General features: G+C 36.8%; 1 protein-coding gene across 3 annotated transcripts in view; it reads left to right on the plus strand.

Annotated features, from left to right (window-relative positions):
* CENPC (centromere protein C) overlaps positions 1-25,807 on the plus strand; it is a 78,895-nt gene that overhangs the window by 11,582 nt on the left and 41,506 nt on the right. For all 3 annotated transcript variants that reach the window (XM_088021146.1, XM_088021147.1, XM_088021148.1), the window contains exons 5-9: positions 1,650-1,755; positions 7,128-7,413; positions 8,330-8,545; positions 11,075-11,595; positions 19,486-19,677. In XM_088021146.1, the coding sequence (XP_087877272.1) occupies positions 1,650-1,755; positions 7,128-7,413; positions 8,330-8,545; positions 11,075-11,595; positions 19,486-19,677 (1,321 nt within the window). The remainder of the gene's footprint in view (positions 1-1,649; positions 1,756-7,127; positions 7,414-8,329; positions 8,546-11,074; positions 11,596-19,485; positions 19,678-25,807) is intronic.

The raw sequence follows: 25,807 nt of genomic DNA on the forward strand, positions 1-25,807 counted from the left end.
CCAAACACTTACCTACTAATAGCCTACTCTTGACTAGAAGCCTTACTGATAACATAAACAGTTGATTAACACATACTTTGTATATGTATTATATATTGTATAGTTATAATAAAGTAAGTTAGAGGGGCGCCTGGATGGCGCAGTTGGTTAATTATCTGACTCTTGGTTTTGGCTCAGGTCGTGATCTTAGGGTCGTGAGCCCCACGTCAGGCTCTGAACTTAGCACAGAGTCTGCTTGAGACTCTGTCCGAGAGGGACAGAGTTTACCCCTCTCCTACTCTTGCTCTCTAAAATAAATAAATCTTACAAAAAAAATAAAACTAGAGAAAAGAAGTCTTAAGTTATAAGGAAGAGAAAATATATTTATGGTACTATGTTATATTTATTGCAAAAAATTGTGAGTAAGTGGACCCTCACAGTTCACACCCTTGTTCAGGGGTCAGCTATATATAGCCTTTGGTTCCAAGGAATGAAAAGAGATCCATTTCTTTCAGAATTGAGAGACCTTCTTTAATGTGGTAAATTATATTACACTGATTTTTGAAAGTTACATCAACTTTAGTTTTCTGAGATAAACCACTCTCTTGAATTTTCTGTTCATCATTCCCATCTTTTTTTTATAGTTGCATAATGGGTGTGTTGCTGACATTTGTGTCAGCACTTCCTCCTTTACCTCTGACAGAGGTCCTGCTATTATCCATATGTTGGGTGCTTCACTAGAAGGACTCATGAGACTCATCATTTAGTTGTTCTTGTGACTGAGATTTATTATAGCCAGGTAGGATACACAGCCAGATTGGTAAAGGAAAAAGACACCTCAGGCAGAATCTGGAGGAATCCATGTCAGGCTTTCTGTGTTCCCCGCAGAGTCCACACAGAGTGTACTTGTTGCTTCCAGCAGTGAAATGTGTACGTCCTGTCTTTCTGCCCAGGGAAGCCTTCTGAGACTTAACCCATTTTTATTGTGGGCTGGTTACATAGGTACCCTCCGCCCACCACAATCCTATACTCCCTGAAGGAAAAAAAGCAGGTGTTCACTATAAATCACATTTTTGTACAGTCTAGGCAGCTGGCATAGTAGGTACAACCTTATCAGCTGGTAATGGAGGAAACGTTCTGAAAGCCAGGTCCTAGGTGCCAGCCAAGGGCTAGCCCTGCTGTAAGCAACTTCTTTAAATGATCAGGCATGCTATGTTAACTCCTCCATTGAGTTAATCCCTAAAATATATATATATATGTATATAGTTTTACATGTATCCACTTTGAACTTTATGTAAATGGGATTATGACATATTTCTGTGACTTGATTTTTTTTTTTGGTTAACAGTCATTTATTTCTGTTGCTGTAGTTTAGTCATTTCACTGTTGAATGTGTGATGTTGTTATAGGACTATACAATAATTTATCCAATTTACTGTCAGAATAGGTTTTTTGCTGTTCACAGCAGCATTGTTTCCGTGTTAGGTTATTTGAGATTTCAACTTTACTAGGTAATGCCAAATTGTTTTCTAAAGTAGTTAACTTCAGTATACAACTTTACCAGCTGGTTTATTGTTTTATATACTTGGGGTTTTTTTCCAATTTAAAACCAAATGTATTTAATCAGAATTACTAATTTTTAATAGGTCTAATGTTATATATCTTTTTAGGCTCAGTGCCAGAAATCTCATCCGAAGTCAGTTCCAGTTTCTTTAAGGAAGAAAGAGGCCTCTCTGCCGTTCATTGTAGAACCAAGTGAAGTTGTCAACAGATCAGGTTGGTGGCATGCCCATAGATGTTATTTGCTTAGACATAATTAAAAGGAGATGCTGAAGGTGTTGCATGTGTTGGCTTGAGTGACAAACTCACAGGTCAGCCTAGGCAGAGTGGTCAGTGTTTGTTTTTTTTTAAACATGAAAAATAAACTTTATTTGAATATTCATTTCTTTGTTTTAGTGGTAAGAACATTGATTATTAGGATATGGTAAGAGACATTAAGTAAGAATTATTACAGAGGCTGTAGTTTTAAGAGTTTTCAAATAGATTTTTTTTTTTTTAAACAAATGATTAATATTATCTCATGTAGTTTCTGTGGGTCAGGAATTGAGAAGCAGCTTAGATGGTTCTGGCTTGAAATCTCTCATGATGAGGTGGTGGTCAAGATGTTGGCCGGTGTTGCAGTCATCTGAAGGCTTGATGGGGGCTAAGAATATATTTTCCAAGATGACTCATGTGGGGCTGGATGCAAGCAGGAAGCCTTAATTTCTTCTCACATGGCCCTCTCCATGAGCTTTTTGAGCATTTTTTTTTTTTAAACTGAGGTATAAGTGGCATGTAACATTATGTTAGCTTCAGGTATACAACATGATTTCAATATTTGTATACACATGGTTAGTGTTCTTTTTCTCTCTTATTTTGTTCATTTCCTTTAATTAGTTATGTGCTGCAACTTCTGAAAGTTTATCTACATTTTTCAAATTAGAAAAGTCCTTCATTTGAAGTAAGCCTCAAAGATTTAAAAAAGTAAAGCTACTAATTGTTATTCCCATTGTCCTGCTGAGGTAAACTTTGAATGAAAACATATATAAATGTATGCATGCATGTGTGTGCATGCTTTCAGAAGAAGCTTTACAATTTTCTTTTACACCAGCAGTGTAGGAAAGTATATCTTACCTGATAGATCATTTGCTATTTTATTTATTTTTTTTTGCCAGTTTGATCAGTATTATATGATCTCATTGTCACCTTAGTGTCTATATCTGTGATACCCACTGAGTTTGAGCACCTTTTTATATATTTATTGGCTATTTGAATTTCCTTTTTTCTGAGTTGTCTATTCATGTCCTTTGTCCATTAGTTTTTTCTTGTTGATGAAAGGTCTTTGAATTGAGTATCTATAACTGTTGATCTGTAATTTGTGTGACAGATATTTTTCCAAATGATCCCTTGACTTTTACAGAGTTTGTTTATAGTATCTTTAACCATATGATGAGTAAGATTTTTTATTTTCATTGTCAGATGTGTGACTTTATAGCTTTTTTTTTAAAGATTTTATTTATTTATTTGATGGAGAGAGAGCGTGCAAGCAGGGGAAGCGACAGGCAGAGGGAGAGGGAGAAGCAGATTCCCTGAGGAGCAGGAGCCCAATGCGGGGCTCGACCCCAGGACTCTGGGATCATGACGTGAGCTGAAGGCAGTCGATTAACCAACTGAGGTGCCCCTGACTGACTTTTATAGTTTTTGACCTTGTTTTGGTTAAAAGGTCTATCTTATCCTAATGATATATATAGAATCTTAGATTTTCATCTTTTTAAAAAAAGTTTTTATTTAAATTCCAGTTTGTTAACATACAATCTGATATTAGTTTCAGGTGTACAATATAGTGATTCAACACTTCTATACAACACCTGATGCTCATCACAGGTGCCTTCCTTAGTCCCCATCACCTATTTTACCCATCCCCCCACCCACTTCCCCTCTGGTAACCATCAGTTTGTTCCCTGTAGTTAAGAGTCTGTTCTTGGGGCGCCTGGGTGGCTCAGTCGTTAAGCGTCTGCCTTCGGCTCAGGTCATAATCCCAGGGTCCTGGGATTGAGCCCCGCATCGGGCTCCTTGCTCAGTGGGCAACCTGCTTCTCCCCTGCCTGCTGCTCCCCCTGCTTGTGCTTGCTCTCTCCCTCTCTGTATCAAATAAATAAGAATTTTTAAAAAAAAGTCTGTTTCTTGGTTTTCCTCTTTCCCCTGCACCCCCCATATGTTCATTTGTTTCTTAAATTTCACATATGAATGAAATCATATGGTATTTATCTTTCTCCGACTGATTTATTTCACTTAGTATTATACTTTCTGGATCCATCCATTACTACATTTTGTTTTATTCATTTATCCATTGATGGATATTTGGGTGGTTTCCACTTTTTGTCTGTAGTGAATAATACTGCTGTGAAGGAGAGCATACAAATATCTTTGCAGTCTCTGCTTTCAGTTCTTTTGGGTACATACCCAAGAAAGGAATTACTGGATCACATGGCAATTGTATTTTTAATTTTTTGAGTAATCACTAAACTGTTTTTGTAGTGGCTGCGTCATTTTACATTCTCATCAGCAGTGTGTAAGAGTTCTAATTACTCCACAGCTTCACCAATACTTGTTATTTTCTGTGCATGTGTGTGTGTTTTGTGATAATAGCCATCCTGTGGGTGTGAAGTAGTATCTCATTGTGGGTTTGATTTGTTCATCATTGTCATTAGGGATTTTTTGAGTCATTAGGGAATTTTAAATTAAAATGGTAATTAGATACCACTGCACACCCAAAAGAATGGCTAAAATCTAAAAAACTGTCTCCTTTGTAACTCAGGAGAAACAAATGAAAATCAATTTATAATTGATTGTTAAAGCATTTTATGAAGGATGCTTTAAAATTCTTATTAAATAATTTCAACATTTGATTCATCTTGTCTGTGTCCGTTGATCATAATGTTTTTGTTCAGGTTGTGTTTTTCTGGCTTTTGGTATAATCAGTCATTTTGATTGTATTCTTGACATTTTGGTTATTATTTTAGAAGACTCTTGATTGTATTTAAATTGTTATAGTGTATAGTTGCCTTGTTTTGGCTTAATGTATAGGTTCTTGCTTACTTTTGTGGATTTTATTTCCAGTGACAGTTAAGTGTTTAGAGTCCTAGCAGTGGTATTTTAGTCTGTTTCATTCCTGATGCTGCTGAGATTCCTCCTCAGTTCTTGCTGGTGCTGTGTCAGATGAATGGAAGGTGCTTTCCTGAGTACCTCATGTCCTCATTCACTCAAATGAGGGTTGGAGTCAGAACCTGTTGGGATTGGATCTTCTTAAATGACTGGGTGGAGGACAGGATGGGGGATGGATGTAGTGTTCTTTTATGTTCTTCCTGCCTTAGATTAGACTACCTTTGGGGCCCTCATTGTGAAGTAAGGTCTGGGTTGTTGATACTAACAGTGATTCAGACTGTCACCTTGGTCTGTGAAGCAGTAGCTGGGAAGGGCAAAGACTTCACTGCTTTGCAGTTGTTTGTGGAGCATACGGCCTGCTGTCTTTGACTTGAAGTGGGGACTGGGTTGGTCTAGGGACAAGGTTAGTTCAGGACTTCGCTCCTCTGCTACTGCTGTCCCATAGAAGTTATGGGGTGGGGCCTGGCATGGCCCAAGGCTTTGCTGCTTTTACAACGCCACTGCAGAATGGAGTATTGAGTGGCCCAGGTTGTGGAATGGGAGTTGGGGTTCCCCACTAGGTCTCTGTTGTGTTTGCCTTCTCCAAGTCTTTTTTTTTTTTAATATTTTATTTATTTATCTGACAGAGAGACAGCGAGAGAGGGAACACAAGCAGAGGGAGTGGGAGAGGGAGAGGGAGAGGGAGAAGCAGAAGCAGGCTTCCTGCTGAGCAGGGAGCCCGATGCGGGGCTCGATCCCAGGACCCTGGGATCATGACCTGAGCCGAAGGCAGACGCTTAACGACTGAGCCACCCAAGCATCCCTGCCTTCTCCAAGTCTTTTGGCCAGAGAATGCAGGGTATTTTTACCCCAATGCCTATTTGTGGTTCTGGGTTACACGCTTCTCTAGAACCCAGTCTGGGGATACATGGGAAATAAAGGGAAAACACAGAGGATTCACCATATTCTCTCTTGTTGCTTAAGACTTGAGGTTCCTAGCACATATACCTCTTTCCTTCCAGCTTTTAGAGTTCTGTTATTGTTGTTTGATGGATAATTACCAGGAATTTAGTTTAGTTATATCTAGAGGGAAAAGGAGAGAAAACTGAGTATACTGTCTTGTTCCATAACCTTCCAAAAGCCCCTTTTTGATTGTATTTAAAATTTTTAAATCTTTGCTTTTTTTAAAAAAAATTTTTATTTTTTTATTGGAGAGAGGGAGAGTGTGTGGGGGGTGGGGGGAGAGGGGCAGAGGGACAGGGAGAGGGAGAGAGAAACCCAAGCAGACTCTGTGCTATGTGCGGAGCCCAGTGTGGGGCTCTATCTCACCACCCTAAAATCATGACCTGAGCTGAAATCAAGAGTCGGACGCTTAACCGACTGAGCCACCCAGGTGCCCCTAATCTTTGCTTTTTAAGAGTGTGAATCAATATGAATACTCCCCAACAGTTCTACTTTTTCTTTGACATTTGAAGGTATAAGGCTAAGAGAATATGTATATTCTTTATATACATGTATATAAAGGTACATGTATATATGTATATAAGCTTTTATATATAAAGTAGATTTTTATATGTATACCTTTACATATATATATGCACATACAGATCTTTTATATATCTCTATACATATCTGTTATGTGTCTCTATGTGTATGTGTGTGTATAAATATGTGGTCTAGCCGCCTTAGTTTACTGACTCTTTTTTTTTTTAAAGATTTTATTTATTTGAGAGAGAGAGAGAGAGAGCACATGAGAGGGGGAGGGTCAGAGGGAGAAGCAGCCTCCCTGGGACTCCAGGATCATGTCCTGAGCTGAAGGCAGTTGCTTAACCAACTGAGCCACCCAGGTGCCCCTAGTTTACTGACTCTTAACCTAAAGATCGAATCTCATAATTTCTCTAGCATTACTTCATTATTTTAGTTGTGTATAGATTTATTCAAACCTTGGGTAAATTGACTATCCATAGAATTGTGAATTTTCTGTTTGAAAATTTTTGTCACTTCAAAACTTAAGAGTATGGAACAATGGAACAAATACATCTTTTTTTTTTAAAGGTTTTTTTTTTTTTTTAAGATTTTATTTATTTATTTGCCAGAGAGAGACACAGCGAGTGAGGGAATACAAGCAGGCAAGCAGTGGGAGAGGGAGAAGCAGGCTTCTCGCTGAGCAAGGAGCCCGATGCGGGGCTCAGTCCCAGGGCCCTAGGATCATGACCTGAGCCGAAGGCAGACACTTGATGACAGCCACCCAGTTGACCCCAAATACATCTTTATATTCATTAATTTCATGAATTAGAACTTTTAAAGCACTTAGGTATTTTACTCATAGATCTTTGATTATAAACTTAATGAAAGGTGAGTCTTCTGAAAACTATATCTAGTTATTGCTGCTGAATTTTAAAAAAACACATTTGGTTCTAATATTATTTAAAAAAATTTTAATATCTTCATATAATTTTCTTCTAGTTCAGGACCATGAAGTTCATCAGCAAATTTTGGCAACTGATGTTGGTTCTAAAAAGACACCTGACTCGAGAAAAATGTCAAGTAAAAAACTAAAAGATCATCACAGTGAAGCTGATGAGAAATTGTACTTATCTGTTGGCTCACCTTTTGTTCTTTTGGATGCAAAAGCTTCTGTATCGCAAAATGCGATTCCATCTATTGCCCAAAAGAGAGAGACCTACACTTCTGAAAATTCAGTGAATACATTGTCTTCAAGTACAGAGATTTCTCTTAAAACCAGAAAAAGGTGAATTTTTATTTATTGAAATAATATGAATCCTACTTAAAAATTTTTAAGTTATTTATTTTTAATGTATTTTATGGTAAATATTGAGGAATATTAACATGAGAAGAGCATAACATAGTTCAGTTTGTATTCAGTTTATATTTAATAAGGAAGGCTTAAAGTATACTTCAGAGAAGTTTGTGGGTAAACATTTCTATAGTGTATGAAAAAAAGTATTTTCTTATAATATGTTTTCTCTAACTTCCTAAGTATTTTCTCTATGTCATTTGTAATTACAATGGTAGATATATATCGGGTCATTTCTAGAATAGCAAAGGGTAAGTATTTTGAGGATGAGTTGTGGTAAATCCATGTCTATTTCTTGGGGCTCATTTTGGCCTTTAAGAAGCAAAGTAGATCAGAGTCCTTTGCTACTGGGGACTTTTGCAGTGAGTGTAGTTAATGTCTGTGTAGTGTCTTGTGTAGTTCTTGGAGCCAAGGAGTTAAGTACATTCTAAGATTTTGCTATTCAAAATGTGGTATGTGGCTCAGGATCAACAGCAATGCATTATCTGGCAGCTTCTTAGAAATATAGAATCTCAAACCCTATTCTAGACCTACTAAATCAGAATCTACATTTTAATAAGATTCTTCAGATGATTCAAAATCTTACTAAATGTTTGAGAACTAGTCCTCTAAGCTACAGATTTCCTTGGTCTTTTCTCTTACTTTTTATTGACAAATAAGAAATGTAATTTTCCTGAGCAATTGCCTTGTGTATTTTAAGAGATTACAAATCAGAATTTGTGGACTTTAAATAAAGGACTAGTGAGAAATTTTGTAAGTGGTCTCTATGGTTACTGAAAGGGAGTTCAGGAAAATTCCTAACTCAGCAAACTGTGAGAGTATTCAGCTTGCCTTCCTTTTAAACTTTTAGGTTAAACTTTGAAGATAAAAATGCTTTGAAGAAAGTAGAAATAGCAAATAAAGTATCAGAAATAGAGGATAAAGTATCAGAAGAACCACAAGAGAGGAAATCGTCAAGAACATCTCAGAAAAGAGTATCAGATTCAGAAGATGAAATTCAGCCACAAACTAAAAAGAGTTTTTCAACATTGTTTTTAGAAACTGTAAAAAGAAAAAGTGAATCCAGGTGAGTTATTAAGAAACTGTCTTTTGAGGCATTTTTCTTTTATATTCTGTGAACAATATCAAGGATTCTTAATGCTATTTAACTAAAAGTTAACCTTAATTGGTACAAATTTTAATTGAAATTATGCCTAACCCTAAGGAGAGTATAGTTTCTTACCAGCAAATCACCCCCAAAGCCATCATTAAATACTTACTAAATTAAATGTGAAAGAAAGTAAGTTTATTCAGCATTCATTGCTTCCATTGCTTATTCAGTGCTTTTGCTCATTAGCACTTTCTAGTTTGTATGATATCAAAAAATGAGGGTAGTATTTAGAAATAGAATTATGTTGTGGTGTATTTCACTATTAAGAGCTTTAAATCTTCTTTCCTTTTCTTCTGCTTGTGTTAAAAGTATAGTCCTAAAATAAATTTTAATCTGCTCTTGCCTACTTAAAAACCTTCAGAGGTTCTACTGTGTCCACACAGTGATTCTTAACTGTGGCTGCACATTGCAGTTAACTAGAAATAATGGCAGCAAGGGATGGGAACCACTGGCCTATAAAAACTTTAGATTTGTCTGCTGGTATTTACAGCCTTCACTCTCCCTAGTTCGCTGTTTCTGGCAACTTGGTCATACACATTTGCATTTGTCCCTGTTTTGGCATGCCATTTTCCCCTTTCATGTGCTAGTCTCCCTTTTTCTTTTCTGGTGACATCTGCTTCCTGGTTCTTAGATGGCTGTCTTGCTATAACCCTACATGGCAGAAGGTGGCAAGGGGGCTTTCTGAGGCTTCTTTTATTAGGGTATTAATTCTATTCATGAGTGTTTTACCCTCATAAGTTAATCACTTCGTAAAGGCCCCACCCCAAATACCATCCCATTGGGGATTAGGTTTCAGTTTATGAATTTTGGAAGTATATAGACATTCAGTCTGAAGCAAGTGTCAATGTTATTTCCTAAGGATATCTTCAGTTTGAATAATCTTGATGTTATGGAAGTCCGTTGAAGTAGAATAGAGGAGATTTAGAGAATTCTTATTTATTTATTTATTTATTTATTTATTTATTATTTATTTATTCATTCATTTATTTATTTGACAGAGAGAGAGAGAGAGAGAGTGCACACGCAAGGACAAGCAGGGGGAGTGGCAGGCAGAGGGAGAGGGAGAAGTGGGCTTTCAGATGCGGGGCTCAGTCCCAGGCCCTAGGATCACGACCTGAACTAAAGGCAGATGCTTAACCGACTGAGCAACCCAGGCACCCCTAGAGAATTCTTACTGGCTGATTTAGGAAGCACTACTTCTTTATATATAAAAACTAACAGATATTATGAGTTATATACAGTAAAGCAAATTAAACCTATTTATAACAGATTGGCTATTTCTTTAAATGTTGAAAAGTAACATTTCTGTTTAAACATTCATTCATTGTGTTTTCTGTTTATATTGACTTTTTCATTAGATTTTCTAGAGTTTTCTAATTATATAAACTTAAAAAACTTTACCTAATAGAAGATAGTATATTTCTTAGCATATATACACACACACACACACACACACACACATACACACATATGTGTACTATTTTACATTATAACAGTTTGAGATTAGGGAAGTAGAGAAGGCATTTTCATTTCATAATCTTTTTGTATATCTTATTAGTGAAAAGATAGAAAAAGCAGACACAATAATGGTTAAGCATCCTTACTCAAGTGGAAAAGGCAGAAACAGGAGTGCATATGCTAGATTCAGAGTTTGGATGTTTACCCTAAGTTTTTACTTATGCATATCTCGCTTCAGTATGTGGTTTGCTTGAAGCTGTTCTTATAAAAAGGAAGGAAATGCAAGAGTCCATCAGATTACTATCCTTTAAATAATTCCTTCCTTCTCTAGAAAGCTTTCCCAACTAATTGGAAGAGATGCTGTTTAATCCCAATTTGCCTGCCTTTCTAGATACTTTCTATTTATTTCTATACCATGAATGCAATATTTAAAACTTACTTGAAAATGTATGTGAATTATTCAAACTTGGAATGAATTTTTACATAATATAATTTAGTGCATAATTTAGTAGTATTTTGTTAGAATATTAGACTTGAAGATGTCTTGGAAATAATCTTATTTTGGATGTGAAGGAATCTGGCCCCTAAGAGACATCTATACAAACATAATTAGCATAACATTACATATAACAATGGCATGCATCTTTGGACTGTCCGTCAATGTATCTGGGCTATGTTTAACACATCTCTGGGTTTCAGCTGTACAGTATATATAGTGGGTTGGGGCGGCATTAAAATTTTTGATGTCTAGGCTTCCTTCCAGCTCTAAATTTCTGTGATCTCATTAGTGTTATAAATGAATATAATCAGGCATTATAGAAATGTAAAAGAAGAGGAGGATTTTCAAGGGTAAGGGAAAATTGAGGAGATGTACACTGTTCTTTAAAAGATACATAGATTTTATTTCCTATATAGATTATTTTCTTCACAAAGCAAAGGTAAAAACTTATTTTTTGAGCTATTATTTATTATAACATCCTGTTTTAGTCCTATTGTTAGGCATATAGCAACTGCTCCACTTCACTCATCTCCTTCAAATGACCTGAAGTTGTTAGAGGATGAATTTATAATTGATGAATCAGAAAGAAGTTTTGCCAGTCGATCTTGGATTACTGTACCCAGAAAGGCTGGGCCTCTGAAACAGTGCACAGTATACCCTGCAGAGAGCTCTGCACTCCTTCAAAGTAAGAAGTCGAGAGAAAAACATCACAATGTATCACCCACAACTTTGATGAGTGACAAACATTCTGACACAGATTACCCAATAGAGAAATCTCAGCCCTCTGAACAAAAAAGACTGGGTAGGAGTTGTGCTTTGACAAATGAACTGGAAAATCATAGATCTACAAAATATGAAATGTATTATGAGAATGCAGAGAAATCATCTGGAAAGAAAAGGACTATAAAACAAAAACAGAGAAGAAAATTTAAGGACAGTATACTTGAAGAACAGGTTGATATGGAACAATCTAAAGATAAAGATATAAATATGTCACATATCACCCAAGGTAAGTTACAGAGAAATTCAGACAAATATGGAAGAGTGTGAAGAGATGATAAATGTTGATATTTCCAAAAAACAGATGCTGCCTGTGGGTAAGTGTTTTATATTAAGTATAGCTGAACATTATTCCACCACTTTATGTTCTTGTAATATTTCTATTTAGCTTTTGGAAGTAGGCAAAGTAAACCTAAATCTATAGGCTCTTTTCTAGCACCTCTATTTTACATGTAATTCAATTCTTTTTTTTTTTTTAAAGATTTTATTTATTTGAGAGAGAGAGAATGAGAGATAGAAAGCACGAGAGGGAAGAGGGTCAGAGGGAGAAGCAGACTCCCCGCTGAGCAGGGAGTCCGATGTGGGACTCGATCCCGGGACTCCAGGATCATGACCTGAGCCGAAGGCAGTCGCTCAACCAACTGAGCCACCCAGGCGCCCTACATGTAATTCAATTCTGAGTCACTTGAGTTTTGTGTAGCTTCTAAGAAGATGGCAGTATATATATAAAGGGAAGAGTGAAGGGAAAAGACTTGTAAAACGGATGGTTACCAGAATATGAATAAGACAACATCATATATTCTTTGAGGTTTAGTAAAATACAAACTGGGAAAGAAAAACCCAAGATAGTATGGCGCTATTTCTTTTTTTTTTTAATATTTTATTATGTTAATCATACATCATTAGTTTTGGATGTAGTGTTCCATGATTCATTGTTTGCGTATAACACCCAGTGCTCCACACAGAACGTGCCCTCCTTAATACCCATCACCAGGCCAACCCATCCTCCCACCCCTCTCCCCTCTAGTATGGGGCTGTTTCTTACAGGATAAAACTTCATACTCTTCTGTTCCATCATTTACTCATTTATCTAACATTCAGTAAATTGCCAGACACTCTGTTAGGCACTGAAATTACAAAGATTACTAAGACACAATTAATCACCATTAAAAAAAAAAATCAATCTAGTAGTGTCTGTAGACTAGTGGATATATACACATATATTCAGAGGATGATAATAGAATTACAGAGAACAGTTGTCTAAGTAATATCTCAGTGGATCTTTTTATCTTGGATCATTATATTATTTATCATCCAAACTGGGACACTTGAGAATGAGAGGGGTTGTCAGGACAGGAAGCACAAACTGGGATTGTCTCAGACCAAAGTTGGATATGGTTATGTCATCATTGTATAGTGATTCAGGTTTGTAATGATGACACTGGCATGAAGAAAAGATGCATTTATGTTCTTTGTACCACTTTTTAAGTTATAGAAAAGGTAGTTATTCTTACAGAATTTCTTTAGAATAGTTAGTGGAATAGAAAACACATACCAATGTATTAGATACTTTATATTTGCAAAATATAATTTAATCCCTCTTGACAATCCTGTAAGTTAGGTGATAACACTCAAAGTTAAAAAATACTGCCTCACAATAAAAAAATTAAAAAAAAAATACTGCCTCAGGATCTGTTGCCTGGTTAGAGCCTATATTTTTTCAGCACTATCAAGAAGTTTTGAAATAAGTGAAAATGTTTTCGATACTGATTTGAAAAAACTATTGGTTAACCATAAAACTCTTTTCACTAGAATAGGATTTCTACCTAGAGGTCCTAGATGACTATAATATAATATAATATTGCTGATACAAAAGGGAGAGAGAGTATATATTAAAGCATAGTATTTAAGCTAGTTTTTATGGAAAGAAATTCCACTTCAATTATTCAATTATTTTAGCTTTCTTTTTGTATAATCTACAACATGGACTTTATATCACCTGAAATAATAGTTGTTCAGTTTTGTCTGTGTGTACCTTTGTGTATTTGAAAAATTCTGCTTAAAATAAAGGGGAAAAAAGCCACCTTTTCTATTTTGTGGCCCTCTCTTGTAAATGTCTGACATGTCCCATGTTATTATTTTAAAAAAGATTTTTATTTATTTGAGAGAGAGAGCACAAATGGGGTGGAGAGGGATAAGCAGACACCCCACTGAGCAGGGAGCCTGGTGAAGCTGGGCTGTATCCCAGGACCCTGGGATCATGACCTGAGCCGAAGGCAGACACTTAACCAACTAACCCACCCAGGTGCTCCCCCCATATTATTTTTACTGGATTCTTTCCTCCCTTCCTCCCTCCCTGCCTGCCTCCCTCCCTCCCTCCCTCCCTCCCTCCCTCCCTCCCTCCCTCCCCTCCCCTTCCCTTCCCTTCCCTTTCTCCCTTCCCTTTCTCCCTTCCCTTCTCCTTTTCCTTCCCCTTCCACTTCCCCTTCCTCATTAGCAGCTGGCTATTTTAAGAAAATATAAAGAATCTGACTAAACTGAAGTTATAGGAAAAATTTTTTTCTTATTAATCCTTTAAGTAGAATATTAATTCATAAAATTTGAAGGTACAAAATTTTGATTTATCCTAAGTTCTTAGGAAAAAACATTTTATCAAGAAAGTATAGGGGTAAAAAAAAAAAAAAAGAAAGTGTAGGGGTGCCTGGGTGGCTCAGTTGTTAAGTGTCTGCCTTCGGCTCAGGTCATGGTCCCAGGGTCCTGGGATCGAACCCTGCATCAGGCTCCCTGCTCATCCGGAAGCCTGCTTCTCCCTCTCCCCCTGCTTGTGTTCCCTCTCTCCCTGTGTCTCTCTCTGTCAAATAAATAAATAAAATCGTAAAAAAAAAAAAAGTATACTTGAAGGATATTGTTTAATTATAAATGTTAAACATTTATTAAGTACGTGCCAAATTCTTCACACTGATTTTCAGATATATTAAATTCTTTATCTAGATTGGTTAGTGAAAATAATGTTTGATTAATTACCAATTGCATTTATTTTCTATCACTGTCATAACAAATTACCACATACTTAGTGACTTAAAACAGCACACATTTGTTATCTTACAGTTTTTATGGGTCACAAGTCTGAAATAGATCTCACTGAGCTAAAATCAATGTGTTGACAAGGTTGCTTTTCTTTCTAGCGATTCTAGGAGAGAATCTGTTCCCTTGTCTTTTCCAGCCTTGAAGTTGTTTATGTCCTTGAATCCATGGTTCCCTTCTTTCATCTTCAAAGCCAGCAATGCCAGCCTTCTCACATTCCCAAATTCTTTTGTTTCTTCTTCCATTGTCCTGTCTTTCTGACCACTACTTTTAAGAACACATATAATTAGATTGGACCAGCCTAGATAATTCAGGATAATCTCCCTATTTTAAGGTTTATACCTTTAGTCACATCTGCAAAGTCTCTTGCTATATAAGGTAACATTTTCACAGATTTTGTGGATTAGGGTGAATACATTTTTGGCCAAAATGAATATATTTTGGAAGGATATTATTCTGCTAATCATATCAGTTTTCAAAGACTAATATGAAAATGATTTAATTCCAAGGATATTTTTAGGCTGAAGATATTTTTTCTTTAATTCGAAAGGCACTTGACAAATTTGTATTGCCTAAGCTAATGATTTATGTTGAGGCAGTGGACTTTTCCACTTCTCATGTCTCTTAGGCTTCTCAAACTGGATGTATTAGAAACTAAATTCTTCCAAGCTTGCTCCTGCTTTAGTTTTCCTATCTTCATAAATGGGACCATAATAAATTTAGTAGCTCAGGAAAGAAATCTGAATCATCTTTGACTCCTCTTTAGCAACCTGTATAAAGTTTGACTTTCATATTTGTTACTTCTCTCCATTCCTCTTGCTGTTCTTCTTGCCAAGTTAGAGTCATTTATTTCTTAGATTATTGTAGCAGTTTATGTACATACCCTCTGTCTTCTCTCTACTCTCCAGATTCATCTCCTGGGTTACTTTATAATGAATTTCTCCCAGTTCCATGAACAGAGTACTGTCTCAACTGTGGGCCTTTTAAAATGCTGTACCTTTTGCTGAGAAAAATTTTCCTAAATGTACTCTGTCCCCTACCAAGCTTTGTACTCAGTTTAAATATCACTTTACTTGATTATTACTCCCTATCCCGGTATGTTCCTATATATGCTCCAGTAACATCCTTTTTATTTTATCAAACATAAAATTAGTTGCTAAATTTCCATTTTTCCTTCTGGCAGTTAGACTGAAAGTTCCATGAGAACAGCAACTATATCTGTCCTATTCCTAAAATACCCCTCAGATCTTAGCCTTAACAGTTATCTGTATGGGTCATTGGAATACATTATTATTATTATTATTTTTAAGATTTTATTTATTTGAGAGAGAGAGAATGTGAGCAAGAGGGAGAGAGACTCTGAAGCCGACTCCATGCGGAGTGCAGAGCCCAGTGCGGGGCCCAATCTCACGACCCCGAGATCATGACCTGAGCCGAAACCAAGAGTTGGACACGCAGCCGACTGTGCCACCCAGGCGCCCCAGAATACATTATTATTATTATTTTTTAAAGATTTTATTTACTTATTTGACAGAGAGAGACACAGCGAGAGAGGGAACACAAGCAGGGGAAGTGGGAGAGGGAGAAGTGCTTCCCGTGGAGCGGGGAGCCCGATGTGGGACTCGATCCCAGGACTCCAGGATCATGACCTGAGCCGAAGGCAGACGCTTAACAACTGAGCCACCCAGGCGCCCCAATACATTATTATTAATGACAGAAGTATTACTCTGTTTTGGATGAATAATTTTGCTGTTTATTAAAACATATCCAACCTTCGGAAAGATACTCCTTTACGTGTAAATATGCAAAGTTTCCTGTAGTTAATGAAATGTATCACTTCTAAGTCACCTGTTTTTCTGGTCATTGCCCTACTTAGGACATATGTTCCCATAGTTCTAAGTCAGCTCTCTTCACGTTACCATCTGTTCATATATCAGTTGTATCTTCTGTGTGTGTTCTTGTTTATTAGTTTTCTAAATTGTTTGTCATTCAGTTTCTGATTTTCCCTGATCTGGAATTAGTTTCTGAAATAATTGGTTTGTTTTCGACTTTGATATTTTTCTGTGTCATGGTCTGAATAAGTCTTTCACGATAGCATTTTCTTCCTGCGATTCTTTTCCCCTAAATCATTGTTCACATTGATTTTTTTTTTTTTTTAAGTTTATTCATGAACATGGGCAATTTCTGTCATCATGAGCACCTCTCATTTGTTAGGACAGTTCCTGAGGGGGTGCCTGGGTGGCTTAGTCAGTTAAGCATCTGCCTTCAGCTCAGGTCATGATCCTGGGGGTCCTGGGATTGAGCCCCACATTGTCGAGCTCCTTGCTCAGGGGGAGTCTGATTCTCCCTCTCCCTCTGCTGACCCCCTCTGTTTTCTCTCTCTCTCTTTCTCTCTCTCAAATAAATAAATAAAATCTTTATTTAAAAAAACAGTTCCTGAGGATACTTTTGATAAGGTAAGGGAAAGAAAAAAAGGGGGAAATAGAAGAAAAGGAGTTGGAGAAGAGAAAGGAGGGTGAACATATAGGAGGCCTGAAAATGATGCTCACTGGTGAGGATTCTTGCAGTTGTACAGGTAATTCCTTAAACCCACTAATCAGTGGCAACCATGTTGAAAGTTCTCCTTGCTTTAGTGTTTTATAAACTGACTCTTTATTATTTTCTATATCCATTCCCTAAAATATGTTCTTTATTATCAAGATTTGCTATCTGTGGTGGCTCTCCAAATACCTCCCATTCTCATCAGTTCTAGCATATTGGTTAATTCCCATATTAAGCACAATATTGGTAAAGTATATTCTTTCCTTTTTCATCAACTTTTCTTGTGTCTGGTTCAGATCATTAAGGCTAATGTTTTTCTTTTACTCCTTTTATAAGCATAAATCATTCTCTTTATCTTAAATTCAGAGTTGCCAAATCCTGTGACTTATTCTCAGATTGGACTCAGAGAGTTTTACTGCTGTAAGGGATCTTGACATAATTTGGTTCATTTTCTATCTCTCTACTCCTCAATCAAATTTACCTGGGAGATTGACTAAAACAGCAGAACAGTGCTTTTCAAACTTGCATATGCATTTGAATTCCCTGAGGATTTTCTTAACATTTTGATTCATAAACCAGCTTAGTAGGTGTCAGGTGGGACCCAAGATTCATTCATTCTTTCTTTCTTTTTTTTTTAAGATTATTTGGAAGAGAGAGAAATAGGGCAAGCAGAGAGACGGGGAGGGACAAGCAGACTCCCTGCTTAGCACAGGGCCTGACACTGGGTTTGAGCTCATGATCTGAGAGCATGACCTAATCTGAAATCCAGAGTTGGACGTTTAACCAACTGAGCCACCTAGTTGCCCCCAAATTCTGTATTTCTAAACAGTCTCTTCCAGGTGATGCTGATACAGCTGATCTGTGAAGCATACTTGGTGTATCAAAAACGTGGATCCTATCTAAAATAGCTCATGCTGGGAAGTACTTTTGCCAATTTCATTGCCTACTGTAACATTGGCTTCACCCTGAATTCATATCTCAAGCCTATGTGCCAAACACAATGTTATATGCTACATATAGTAAAGATGACAAGATGTAGTTTTCATTATAGCCTAAGCACTAGCTAATTTCTGATGCTATAATATTTTGATTCTTTTTTTTGTTTGATTTCCTTCTGTATTTTTTTTTTTTAAGATTTTTTATTTATTTATTTATTCATGAAAGAGAGAGAGAGAGAGAGAGAGAGGCAGAGGGAGAAGCAGGCTCCCAAGGAGCAGGGAGCCTGATGCGGGACTCGATCCCAGGACCCTGGGATCATGACCTGAGCCGAAGGCAGATGCTTAACCATCTGAGCCACCCAGGCGCCCCTCCTTCTGTCTTTATTGATTACTTTTCCTCATTTCATCTATAAATTTTGGTGATTCTTTCCATATTCCCCGTTTAATAGTTTGCCCTTTGCTCTTCCTTTATATTCATTCCTTGAGAAAATTATTCCTTTGCTTTAGATATCATCTCCATCTGAATTATTTCCCCAAATTTACCTTCTTAGTGAAGTCTGGTCTTGTATTTCCCATATTTCCAGGTTTCAACCTGTATTATGTTCTCCTTTCATCTTTTTAAAAAGTTCTGTATAGTTTCATATTTAATTATGTGGTTATATATAATACCTGCTCTGTTGGTCTTATATACTTTTATGTAGTTTGTTTACTCCATGAATATTTCCTACTTGATATGAGTTTAATTCCTTCTTTGGACCAGAAGTCTTTGTCTCAGTTGCTTAATAAATGATGGTTTCTTGATTTATTTGATGATCAAGAAAATTTTCCATTCTGTCTACTAACACCTAATATTTTAAACCTATTTCTGAGAAAAAGAAATTTTCCATTTTGGTGATTGTGCCCCTCTTAACTGTAATATTTGTATTGAAATATCTTGTATTTCCCTGATTTTTTCTTCTTCTGATTGTTAGCCACAAAAAACAAACTAGAATTGATTTCACTCTTCTGTTAGATTCTTTTCTTACCCAGTTGTCGTGGTAGTGAAATGAGGTTACTGCTGACACCAAACCTTTTCATTAGCTATGTATTGCTTGCCATATTCATTGTTTCTTTTCATTCTCTTTTCTTTTTTAAATTATATTAACAAAAATAATGATTTTCCATTATTTGAATCTCCTCTTTCAAAAATTAGATTGACAAAATAATGATTTAATTCAAAACAGAAAAGCAGTGGTTACCTTTTTTTTTTAACTTGGAACATTGGTAAGTAGTTGGAAGAAGCCATATATTTTTCTTTTTCAGAGTGTACTCAATTTTTTTGGCTTAGGAGTATGTTAGTTATCAAGCAATGTGAAAAGTTTATATTTAACTGACAGAAACAGATCTTATGGAGAACATTTGACTTAAAAAAAAAAAGAGATGAAAGAAGTCCACAGAATAAATTTAAGATATTCCTATAATTGAGAGGGTTGTTTTTTTTTTTTAACCTATTGTGATTTTCTGAAAGCTCTTTGGTTCCATAGATTGTAAATTGTTTTTTATGGTTTTCTTTATAGGAAGCAAGAAAAATAGCACCAATGTTCCTTATACAGAGACTCAGAAAAAAGATAAAGAATATAAAAAGAAGCATTTTCCCAGTGGGTCCAAGAAGAATAAACTTGTATCTGATGAAGTGACTTCAACTATTACAAGAAGTCGAAGAATTTCCAGGCGTCCATCTAATTGGTGGGTGGTAAAGTCAGAACAGAGTAAGTATTTTATTTAAATGATGTTCATTGAGAGCTCCAAAAAGTCATTCTATAAGAGGCTTTATGTTTGATTTATACTCCCATTTTCCACAGAAAACCTAATGAGGGCAAAGTTAAGTTGAGTCATTAATAGAAATATTAAGTCAGTTAAGTGTGAAGATACTGGGCTCTACTATATATTGTATTCTAGATATAGGGATATAGCTCTGGAAAAACAAACTCGTACTCTCATGAGATTTAACATTTGAGTGGAGGAAGACCAGCAATATAAGTGTATAATTCATGCAGTGATGGGCAATAAAGAAAAATTAGCCTGGTGATGGGTATTAAAGAGGGCATGTACTGAATGGAGCACTGGGTGTTATACGCAAACAATGAATCATGGAACACTACATCAAAAACTAATGATGTAATGTATGGTGATAAACATAACATAATAAAAAAAAGAAAAGCTGATAAAGGATAGAGATGGGAAGTAGAGGTAGAAGTGGGGTGGATAAGAAGGTAGAAGTGGGGTGGATAAGTCGATAGAAGTGAATAATGTTTTTGTAAAAGGTAGTAATAAGAGTCCATTTTGGTCTTTCAGAGCATATATCTCAGGAAAATGAAGAGGGGAACCATACAAATAACTTGGTGTGTAACATTTCAGACCAAGGGAACAGTATTTGTAAAGGTGCTGATGGAACATACTTGGCATGTTTGAGGAATTCAAGAAGGCTAGTATGGCTAAAGATGACTACGCCAGGAGAGATGAAGTCAGAGAGGGAGGCTGTGATAGACAGTTTAGATGAAGTGTATTGGGAAGCTACTAGAAGATTTTAAGCAATGAAGTGACTTGATTGAGTCCTCTATTAAAAGAATTATTCTTTTTTTTTTTTAAATTAAGAGACTTTTAAAGAAATTTTTATTTATTTATTATTTGAGAGAGAGAGAGAAAGTATACGAGTGGGGTGAGGGTCAGAGGGAGAAGCAGACTCCCCGTTGAGCAGGGAGCCTGATGCAGGGCTAGATCCTGGGACTCCGGGATCATGACCTGAGCCAAAGGCAGATGCCCAACCGACTGAGCAACCCAGGCACCTCTAAAAGAATTATTTTTACTGCTACATAGAGAGGAAACTAGAGCATGGATACTAGTTAAGAGATTGTTGGAGGGAAGAGATGAAAAGTGGTTGGATTTGGTACTAACACATTGGAGTAAGAGAGAACCAGAAGTCTAGGATGACTCAGATTTTTTTTTTTTTTTTTTTTTCCTGAACAGATAGAATAAGGGAGCTCTACTCTTTACTGAATGAGGGAAAGTATTAAAGCAGATTTGGGAAGGATGGCAAAGATTTCAGGTTGTAATAAATTAATTAGGTATCAACGTAGATACATTGAGGAAATAGCCTGGTAAATGAGTTTAAAGTTAGGGGGAAAGATTTGGGAGGACATATAATTAGGGACTTACCAATATATAGATGATATTTAAAACTTTAGGACTGCTTGAAATTCCTAGTGATAGACTGAACCTAGAGAAGAAAGAAAGCCAAGGATTGAGTCCTGGGAGACTTCCAGTGCCAGGAGTCAAGAGGGAAAGGAGGATCCACCAAAAGAAACTAAATAGTTGCAGTTAGTAAGGTTAAAGGAAACTGAAGAGAACTTAGGGTCGTGGAAGCAAAGTAATGAAAGCATTTTAAGGATTGAGTGATGAACTGTTAAATACTGCTGATGGCTTGAAGTAGATGAGAGTTAAGAACTGACAATATAATTTTGGCATGTGGAGGTTGTTGGTCACTTGATAGAAATGATTTCTGTGGAATGATCAAATCAAAGGCCTGATTGAAATGGTTTCAAGAGTAGGAAGTGGGGAAGGAGAGATAGTAAGATGAGGAAGCATAGAGATGTGGGGTCAAGGGAGGGTCTTTTTTTTTTTTTTTATAATATACAAGCTGTTATGTTGGTTTATCTGCTCATTTAAAATAACCTGATAGTGGGCACCTGGGTGGTTCAGTCGTTAAGCGTCTGCCTTCAGCTCAGGTCATGATCCCAGGGTCCTGGGATCGAGTCCCACATTGGGCTCCCTGCCCGGCAGGAAGCCTGTTTCTCCCTCTCCCACTCCCCCTGCTTATGTTCCTGCTTTCGCTGTGTCTCTTGCTGTCTCCGTCTCTGTCAAATAAATAAATAAAATCTTTAAAAAAAAATAAAAAAATAAAAAATAAAATAAAATAACCTGATAGAATGTGGAGAAGGGAGAACCCTCTGGTACTGTTGGTAGGAATGCAAACTGGTGCAGTCAGTGTGAAGAACTATGGACGTTCCTCAAGAAGTTAAAAATAGCTGTGATCCAGCAATTACAGTACTAGGTATTTACCCAAATTATATAGAAATACTAATTCAAAGGGATACATACACCCTGATGTTTATAGCAGCATTATCTACAGTAGCCAAATTATGGAAACAGCCCAAGTGTCCATTGACAGATGAATGTATAAAGAAGATGTGGTGTGTATACATACATACACACACACACACACCCACATTCCCACACACCCACACAACAGAATATTACTCAGCCATAAAAAATAAAATCTTGCCATCTGCAATGACATGGATGGAACTAGAGAGTATTATGCTAAGCGAAATATATCAGAGAAAGACAAATACCATATGACTTCACTCATGTGGAATTTAAACAAAACAAATGAGCAAAGGGGAAAAAAAGAGAGATAGGCAAACCAAGAAACAGACATTTAACTATAGAAAACAAACTGATGGTTACCAGAAGGAAGTGGGTAGGGGGAAAGGTTAAATAGGTGATGGGGATTAAGGAGTACACCGGTTGTGATGAGCACCGGGTGATGTATGGAGTGTTGAATCACTATATTGTACACTTGATATATTGAACTAATATTATAGTGTATATTAACTAACTGGAATTTTTTTTTAAAGATTCCATTTATTTATTTGAGAGAGAGAGAGATAACGAAAGAGAGCACAAGCAGGGGGGGAGGGAGAGAGAGAAGCAGGTTCCCTGCTGAGCGGGGAGCCCCAAGTGGGGCTCTATCCCAGGACCCTGGGATCATGACCTGAGCTGAAGGCAGATGCTTAACTGACTGAGCCACCCAGGTGCCCCTACTAACTGGAATTTAAATAAAAACTTAAGAAAGACTCTTGAATATAAAAAATAAAAAAAAATAAAAAAAAAACCCAACCTCCTAGAAAGTTAGAGTATAAATATAGGATCACAATCCTTGAATGGGTAAGCAGGGGACTGTGATGCAGTACACAGATGGAAGTAGGTTGGTAGAGTTGATGGTGAGAAGATGAATATGTACTCTTCTGACTTTTTTGTTTTCTCGATGAAGTAGTAAGCAAGGCCATCAGGTGAAAGTGTAGTGAGAGAAGTGATAATGGTGTCCTGAAGTTTCCTTACAGCAAGAGGATACAAAGCAAAATCAGAGAAAAAGTACATGGGCAAAGTCTGAAGGAGTCCTCTCTCAATGGACTCATACCAGAGGCATTTAGTTCTTTTGGCAATGAATACTAATGATGGATGAGTGAAATGTTACCTACTTGGGAAGCTCATTAGAGATTTAGTGCCCAAGATTTTTACTGGAGGTGGTCACCTAGGCACCCTCCACCTAGTATGTACTAAAATTCCAGACTCCCTGAAGGAAAGCAAGAATTTGACATAAATCGTATTTTTTTGTAAAGCAGTTTAGGCACACTAAACCACATTTATCAGTTAGGAAATGATGGGAACCCTCTGAAATTAAAGTTCCCAAGTACTAGCCAAGAGCTAACTTTGCAAGCAGGTCTTTCTAAGGATAACATTCTTAGGTCTGCTATGCCAGCTCTTTTCTGTACGATGTGAAACATTTATTGTTTTGGAAACATCTTTGATCTTTTAAAGGAAGTAGTCATGAAAAAAAGAAAATCATACTGTTGACTCTATGGTATTTAGATCAACAAATGAGAGTAGAACAAATATGGCACTACATCTGAGGCCTTGTTGCTATGAATTTTTGAGTCACTGGGATCCTTGATTGATAGTAGAAAGAAATATTCTTTTGCAGCCTTTCTTGGATTTTGGACTTAGATCTGAGTTTAAATTATGATTTCTCCACTTTGGGTAAGTTATTTTCTTCAGTTTCATATTTTGTAACATGATTACAAATCCTTCTACCTCATGATAAGGAGTAAGTGGCATGTAGTTAGTATATAAAACATTATCTACTCTTGTTATTGCTCTGAGGAACTCACCTTTCTGCCCCAGGTGCTTGAAACTACTGTAGCAGATGAGTGTGTAAATATATAGGTGAATAAAAATCTTACAAAGCCTGGATAAGTTTTCTAGAACTCTGAGACTTACCAAAAAAGACTTATGTAGCAGTCTTGAAACAAATGTTGAGTTTCCGATCAAGTAGGGAGTCACAAAAATGGAGGAATGCTTATAGATCTCATGGTTAAAACAATCCTTCATCTGCTAGAAAAAGAAAGTCTGAAGCTCAAGAAAGCAACATGGCTTGCAACCTAAGGTCATAGACCTTTGTGCTAGAACTGGAAAGCAGTAGAACCCAGGTTTCCTGACTGTTGATGTAATGTTTGTTTCCCTAATAACCAACCAAGCTGCCTATAGTAGATGTGTGGCCCTACTGCTTTTATGTTGAGAAACGTTTATGGAGTGCCCACTGTGAGGCAGGAATGGTGTTAGGCAGGGCCAGTACTACAGTGGTGCGAGTGAGTAGCAGAATGAGAAATTTGAGGAGGCACTTGGTCTCAGTTACAAGTACTGAGTTCAGGTTCAGTACTTGTAAGACTCTCTGAGAGTGAGCACCTTCTTAAATTTCCCACACTAGTTAAATTTTTTTTTTTTTTATGATGGGAACTTTTAAGATTTACTCTTTGGTATTTATTTTGCAATATATACATATATAAAATTATTACATCGTGTACCCTAGACTTATAAATGTTATGTGTCAATTATATCTCAGTAGACTGGAAAAAATTGCTTCACCACAGTCCTGCCCCTGCTGTTAGGCGTTGGGAATATAAAGACAGGTAAAAGAGCAATCTTGGTCTCAAGGAATTGTCAGTCTGCTGGAAGAGAAAGATAAGTAAACAGTTAGATGGATGATAAATATTATTAAAGGGTTGAGAGAGAGCTACTTAATTTAGGCATGGGAATTAGGGAAAGCTTCCTGAAGGATGAATTAGGAATCAGCTGAGTGACGGGGTGGGATGAGGAGGAAGGATGAAATGTTTCCAGTAGAGTAGCATGTGCAGAGATATGGAGCTGAGAGTTTAACCTTTTAACAATTGTTTTATCAGAGTTATTTGGAGGGCTTGTTAAAACACAGATTATTGGGCTCTACTCAGAGCTTCTGATGTGGTAGGTCTGAAGCCTAGCCTGAGAATTTGCATTTGAAACAAATTCTCAAGTGATGCTGATCCTGCTTGTCTAAGGACCAACGAAGGCACGTACTGCGTGGAGCACTGGGTGTCATACGCAAACAGTGAATCATGGATCACTACATCAAAAACTAATGATGTAATGTATGGTGATTAACATAACATAATAAAAAAGAATTCACTTTGAAACAAAAAAAAAGAACCAGTGCTTTAGAGAAATGCAGGTAGTTCAGTATTGCTGGCTTTTTTTTGGTTTGTTTATTTGCAGAGAATGTTGAAAATTTTGATTAATGAAGTAAATACTCTAGGTGTAGAAATAAATTATTGAAAATATTTGGACTTAATCCTTAAGTTACAGATAATCACTAAAAGATTTTAGCAAGGTTGTCATGATCCAGGCTGTGTTTTCTTTTTTTTTTTTAAAGATTTTATTTATTTATTTTGAGAGAGAGAGAATGAGAGATAGAGAGCACGAGAAGGAAGAGGGTCAGAGGGAGAAGCAGACTTCCTGCTGAGCAGGGAGCCCGATGTGGGACTCGATCCCGGGACTCCAGGATCATGACCTGAGCCGAAGGCAGCCGCTTAACCAACTGAGCCACCCAGGCGCCCCCAGGCTGTGTTTTCTTAAGATGATTCTTGAAGCAGTGTGAAGAATGGATTGAGGAGCAGCAGGGCTAGAGAAAGGGAGACTAAGAGGTGCTTTAATAATCCAGTTAAGAAATGATGAGGGTCCAGTGAT

Source organism: Eumetopias jubatus, unplaced genomic scaffold (assembly GCF_037043125.1).
Source record: "Eumetopias jubatus isolate StellerSeaLion01/CBP00866 unplaced genomic scaffold, mEumJub1_p1.0 scaffold_2, whole genome shotgun sequence".
In the NCBI taxonomy this organism is placed as follows: domain Eukaryota; kingdom Metazoa; phylum Chordata; class Mammalia; order Carnivora; family Otariidae; genus Eumetopias; species Eumetopias jubatus.